The sequence below is a fragment of the Nicotiana sylvestris genome, chromosome 3, assembly GCF_000393655.2.
Source record: "Nicotiana sylvestris chromosome 3, ASM39365v2, whole genome shotgun sequence".
Classification (NCBI taxonomy): Eukaryota; Viridiplantae; Streptophyta; class Magnoliopsida; order Solanales; family Solanaceae; genus Nicotiana; species Nicotiana sylvestris.
Genome location: NC_091059.1, coordinates 34,898,827 through 34,905,632, shown reverse-complemented (window position 1 = coordinate 34,905,632; position 6,806 = coordinate 34,898,827). Strand labels below are relative to the sequence as shown.

Sequence of the window (6,806 nt, the reverse complement as noted above, 5' to 3'; positions counted from 1 at the left end):
TTAATAGAACTATATTTTTTGTAATTTTCGAAATTATAAAGTACAAAAATAAAGTGCAATTTTTGTATTTTTTTCAAGTTTATGAGAGATACATAAACTAAAATTTATATATGTATTTTTGTGATTTTTTCTTTTTGCAACGAAATAAAGTAAAAATAGTTAAAATGGCTATATTAGACCCAATTACATATTTATGCTAAAAAAATGTGAAAATCCTCGGGGAGGTTCAAAATCACGTGCTTACAATACCCCAACAATGCAAAAGGCAACTTTTCATGCCACTGCTTGGAACTTTGAATCATCTTTCTCAGAATCTTTTTGATGTTCTTGTTCGCTGCTTCGACGGTACCATTGGCTTTAGGACGATAAGGAGTAGAGTTCCGATGCGTTATCTTGAATTGTTCACATATTTCCCTCATCAAATGACTATTCAAATTTGCAGCATTATCCGTAATGATATTTGCAGGAATACAAAAACGACAGATGAGGTTGGAATGCACAAAGTCTACTACAGCTTTCTTGGTGACAGATTTGAGAGTAATTGCTTCAGCCCACTTTGTAAAGTAGTCATGGCGACCAATATAAATTTGTGCCCACTTGAAGCTCTCAGCTCAATCGGCCCAATAACATCCATGCCCCAGGCAACAAACGGCCAAGGTGCTGACATGAGATGCAGTTCTGTAGGCGACGCATGAATCAAATCACCGTGCACCTGACATTGATGACATTTTCGGATGAAATTTAAGTAGTCTTTTTCCATAGTCATCCAGTAATAACCCGCTCGAACGATTTTCTTTGCCAAAACATACCCGTTCATGTGGGGTCCGCACACTCCTATGTGTACTTCATACATGATTCTTCCAGCCTCTTCGGCGTCAACACATCTTAACAAGTTGAGATCTGGAGTCCTTTTGTACAAGACATCACCACTCAAGAAGAAACCACTTGCGTGTCGTCTAATGGTTCTCTTTTGGTCTCCACTGGCTTGCTCGGGGTATTCTTTAGTTTTCAGAAATCTTTTGATATCGTGATACCATGGCTGAATATTCGGTTCTGCCTCAACCGTATTACAATAACCGTGCCTTTCCCAGATTTGGATTTCCAATGGACCAATATGGGCATTGCTTGGGTATGGCAGCATCGAGGCCAAAGTAGCAAGTACATCGGCTAGTTCATTGTGACAACGAGGGATGTACCTGAACTCTATTGACTTGAACTGCTTGCTAAGATCTTCAACATGTTGCCTGTAGGAAATAAGTTTGACATCTTGAGTCTCTCATTCTCCTTAGGCTTGTCGGATAATCAGATCTGAATCTCCCATGATTAACAATTCTTCGACATCTTGGTCAATTGCCATGTTCATACCCATAATACAGGTTTCATACTCGGTGGTGTTGTTTGTGCAGAAAAACTGAAGCTGGGTTGTGGCTGGATAATGCTGATTAGTGGGTGAGATCAAGATTTCCCCGATTCCAACACCTTTTGCGTTTACCGCTCCATCAAAGAACATTTTCCAAGCATTAGTATTTTCGGATATTGCCTCAACTGAATTTACCTCTTCATCCGGGAAGTAGGTGCTCAAAAGGTTGGTATTCATCATCAACCGGGTTTTCAGCCAGGTGATCTGCTAACGCCTGGGCTTTCATTGTTGTGCGAGTGACGTAGACTATGTCAAATTCAGTGAGTAGGAACTGCCACTTTGCTAACCTTCCCGTGGGTATTGGTTTCTGGAATATGTACTTTAAAGGGTCCAACCTGGTGATGAGATAAGTGGTGTAGGCCAACAAGTAATGCCTCAGTTTTTGAGCTACCCAGGTTAGAGCACAACAAGTCCTTTCCAACAGAGTATATTTAGCCTCGTAGCTTGTGAACTTTTTGCTCAAATAGTAGATTGTTTGTTCTTTCCTCCAGGTCACATCATGTTGCCCGAGGACACATCCAAAAGAATTCTCCAAAATTATCAAATACAAGAACATAGGCCTTCCCGGTTCAGGTGGGACCAAGACTGGCGGGTTCGACAAGTATTCTTTAATTTTGTCAAAAGCTTCTTGGCACTCGTCTGTCCATTTGATTGTTGTATCTTTCTTTAACAACTTGAAAATGGGTTCACATGTGGACGTCAACTAAGCAATGAATCGGCTGATGTAGTTTAATCTTCCCAACAAGCTCATAACATCTTTCTTGGTTCTTGGAGTAGGCAAATCTCGAATAGAATTTATCTTTGTGGGGTCCAGCTCGTTGCCCCTCCGACTGACTATGAATCCCAAAAGTTTGCCAGATGGAACCCCAAATGCACATTTGACTGGGTTTAGCTTCAGATCATATTTATGCAGCCACTCAAAGAATTTTCTCAAATACTGAACATGGTCATCCTGGGTCCTGGACTTGATGATCACGTCATCCACATACACCTTTTTAAGTTGCCCTGACATTCTTCAGACCAAAAGGCATGACTCTATAACAGTATGTGCCCCAGGGTGTGGTAAAAGCCGTCTTTTCTGCATCATCTTCATCCATCAGCACCTGGTGATATCCTGCGTAACAATCCACGAAGGACTGTATCTCATATTTGGCGCAGTTATCAACAAGGATGTGGATGTTCGGCAAAGGGAAATTATCCTTAGGACTTGCTTTGTTCAGATCTCTGTAATCCACACACACTCGGGTTTTCCCGTCTTTCTTTGGCACTAGAACTACATTGGCTAACCATGTGGTGTATCGAACCACTCGGATCACCTCCGTTTTCAACTGTTTTATGGCCTCTTCTTTAATCTTGTCACTGATATCGGTTTTAAACTTTCTTTGCTTTTGCTGGACATGGGGATAATCGGGGTAAGTTGGCAACTTATGAACCACCAAATCAACACTTAGTCCTGGCATGTCATCGTATGACCAAGCAAACACATCTTTGAACTCAAACAAGAGTTGGATTAATGCGTCCCGGGTTTTCTCATCTGTGTGAATGCTTATCTTGGTTTCCCTGACTTCTTCAGAACTACCCAAATTAACCGGCTTAGTATCATTTAAGTTCGACTTAGGTTTATTTTCAAAATGTTCCAATTCTTGATTTATTTCCCTAAAAGCCTCTTCTTCATCATATTCCAGTTCTTGGTTCATTATTTCACAGTTAGACAGCGTGTTTGGATATGGGCATGAAGTCCGCAAGCATGTCATGTTATTTAAAGCCGCATTATTAGAACTGAAAGAAGAAATAAAAAAGAAAAATAACAAAAATCAGAAAGAATAAAGAACGATGAACGATGAAATATTGATTTCATTTCTTTGAATTTGAAGATAACAGGGTTTACATTGGAAATTAAATATAGCAAACTAAAGAAAACATCCGAGTTACACCCTAAAATAACTCGCAATGCAGAAAAAGTGGCAGGACTGGACTACCGGGATTCCCGCCTGATTGGGAATGGAGTAGCCTTCCAATTTTGCAGTTTGGCACTGGGTCCCATGTATAACACCTCAGCAGTGCTTGAGCCTTCCCCTGGTTGGACCATGTGGGTTTCATACAGCATCTGTCTCATAGCCCCACAAATTTCTTCAATTTCCTCGGCCGTAAAGGCCTCATCTTCCTCTTCCTCATTGTATTTAGGCTTGACAAATGTCCTATAAAGATGCAGAATCGGCTGAGGCAAGACCCAACCATTGTTCTTTCTTTCATCAGCCCATTTTCCATCAGCTGATGTAGGTTGGAAACCTACCCCAAAGAACTTCTCACTAGCAGCCAGAGTGATAGGTTCGGCGATTCCTTGCAACGACTTCCTGAGCCCCTTCCCGGGTTTGTAACCATGTCTGATCATTTCTTTGGCCACCATAATTGATGCATTTGAAAGAAAGGGTTGAGGGCAAGGGTCTCCTTCTTTACATTGGTCCATGACCACAATCTCAAAAGCCTGATAGACTATATGTTCACTTCCTTCTCTAGCTTCAAGACAAGGGACTGACAGGTCCCGATAAATCGATTGCTCATCTTTCCCGTGAACTACAATCTCTTGATCTTCATGTTTGAATTTCACCATCTGGTAGAGAGTAGAAGGCACAACCCCCGCTGCGTGAATCCATGACCTTCCCAAGAGGAAATTATATGAAGTATCCATGTCCAAGACCTGAAAGGTCACCTCGAAGTCCACCGGGCCGATAGTCAGAACCAGATCAATCTTGCCTATTGTATCTCTCTTTATGTCGTCAAAGGCATGCACATAGACGTTGTTGGGTCTGATTCTCTCAGTACCGATTTCCATCCGCTGCAGAGTTGAGAGAGGGAAAATATCCACCCCAGAACCACCATCTATCATGATCCTTTTCACATAATACCCCTCGCATTTAACTGTCAAGTGAAGGGCTTTGTTGTGTGCGGCCCCTTTCGGGGGCAAATCATTCTTGCTGAAAGAGATTTGATTGACTGCAAAAAACCTTTCTGTCATCCTTTCCAACTGTTCTACAGTTGTTTCAGTGGGCATGAATGCTTCATTAAGAGTTTTGATCAACACTTTTTGATGTTCAGTTGAATTCATTAGCAATGACAACAAGGAGACTTGGGCAGGAGACTTTAGGAGCTGGTCGATTATCTCGTAGTCTGCCATTTTCATTTTTTGAAAGAACGCTTCTGCTTCTTCAGCACTCACTGGCTTTTTAGGTGGGAAATGCTTCTTTGTGGCATTATTCATTTCCTCTAGATTGAGGTACTTCTCAGCCGAGTTATTTTCCTTAACTTCTCTCAAGATCTCTTTGACTTTGTAAGTTACTATCGCTTTGTTATAGTTCCATGGAACGGTAGTGGGATCTGTCATGGGCCTTTGCGGCGCACAACCAATAACCACGGGCTCATTTAGCCTTGGTGGAACTACTGGCCCCCGTACCACATGGGTCCCCTTGGGCACATACATTTTAGCTCCCTTGTTTAGCTTAAACCTTCTAGGAGGACTCAATGACATCTGTTCTTTCTTGTGGCCTCGAGGAACATAGAGAACGACATCTTTGGAGGGCGCTGCCCCAGTTTCAACTTCCACTTTCTTTTCTGTATTCTAGGGGATAGGTTTGCTCTTCTTCCCCCCCTTGTCTTGTTTCGCGACATCTTTTGGCTTCTTTTCCACATCGGCTATGGCAATGATGGATTTTAGAGCTGGGTCAAACTCTTTGTCTTCACAGATTATTCCAATAACCAGCCCGTTGTTATGGGTCGGTAATGGATTGTTGGTTACATTAGGAACATCTTCATCCTTTAGCACTATTCTCTTTTGTTCTATCAGATTTTCCACAACCCTCTTCAGGGTCCAACAGTCATCTGTATCATGCCCTTCTGCCTTTGAATAGTAGGCACATCGAGTACCAGCTCTGTAAGCGGGTGACGCTGGGTTCTACTTGGTTTTGGATACAGGCTGCAACAAACCCATCTCGACAAGTTTGGGGAATAGGCTGGAATAAGACTCACCAATGGGTGTGAAGTTTGGTATCTTGGGTGGTTCTCGGGTACGAAAGTTGTTCTGTAGAGGTCGAGGATTATAGTGAGCTTGGTGAGGAGGTTGATTTTTGGGAAATAGAGCTTGGTTTTAATTAAATTGTTGTTGTGGCCTAACGTAGGGTTGGGCATTCATCACTATGTATGGCTGAGGAACCATAGCATAAGCCATATCTTGGTGGGGATAGTAATGTTGTGGGGTTCCTTTAGAGAAAAGAGGTCTGAATGGACGGGGTTTTCTTGCACTTGAAGTTGCCATTGCTGTTTCTTCCTTCTTCTTTCGATTTGCTACTCCTCTAGACCCACCTTGGATTGCTTGGGAGGTAGCCCTTATAGCAGACTAACTCAAGATTCGCCCTGTTTTCAACCATTTCACCGATTTTAATGGCTTCGGTAAATGGCCTACCTATCGCAGACATCATGTTTTGATAATAATCAGCCTCTTGGGCTTGAAAGAAGACACTGACCATCTCTGTTTCGTTCATTGGAGGTTTGACTCTGGGTGCTTGTTCGTACCATTTGACAGCATACTCTCGGAAGCTTTTCGAGGACTTCTTCTTTATATTTGAGAATGAATTCCTGTCAGGGGCAATGTCGATGTTATATTGAAACTGCCTGACAAAGTCCCAAGCCAGGTCATCCCAGATATGCCAACGAGATATATCCTGATCCATATACCATTCTGAAGCGATGCCGACCAAACTCTCTCCAAAGTAGGCCATGAGAAGTTCTTCTTTTCCGCCCGCTCCCCACAGTTGGTTGCAGTACATTTTGAGGTGAGCAATGGGATCCCCATGCCCGTCATATTTTTCAAACTTCGGGGTTTTGAAACCCAAGGGTAGATGTACATGTGGGAACATGCACAGGTTAGCGTAAGATACACTCTTCTGCCCACTCAGACCCTGTATATTTTTTAGACTTTGCTCCATGCTTCTCATTTTTCTGGTAATCTCCTCTTGTTCAGGGGTTTTTGCGGTTTTCTCCTGCTCTACGATAAACTCGTACCGAGGCGGCTGAGAGTAAGCATTGGTAGTAAATTGGGTTGGTTCCATTGGGAAAGATGGTGCTTGAAATGTGAAGGAAGATGGATCGAAGCTAGGCCTAGGTAAAGCAGGTTGTGTCGTGGCTGAACAAGGTGGCGCGGTGAATATATTTGAAGTCGCACCTGAAGTTAACACCTGGGGCGGGCCTCAGAAGGTGTTCCAGTAAAGTGGGCTGAAATGGTAGGATATCTCAGTGGGGTATTTGGATAACTTATGGGGATGTTGGAGGTCCCACTTGCCCTAGGAAACAACTCAGGGAATCCGGGTATTGCACTTGGTGGTTCTTTTCCATT

The 6,806-nt window shown here is 42.7% G+C and overlaps 1 protein-coding gene across 1 annotated transcript; it reads right to left on the bottom strand.

The window, feature by feature from the left end:
• Positions 1–5,766: 5,766 nt before the first annotated feature.
• Positions 5,767–6,522, bottom strand: LOC138887228 (uncharacterized). Its single transcript, XM_070168952.1, has one exon. It carries the CDS (start codon positions 6,520–6,522, stop codon positions 5,767–5,769), a length of 756 nt encoding a protein of 251 aa, XP_070025053.1.
• Between the last annotated feature and the right edge of the window lie 284 nt (positions 6,523–6,806).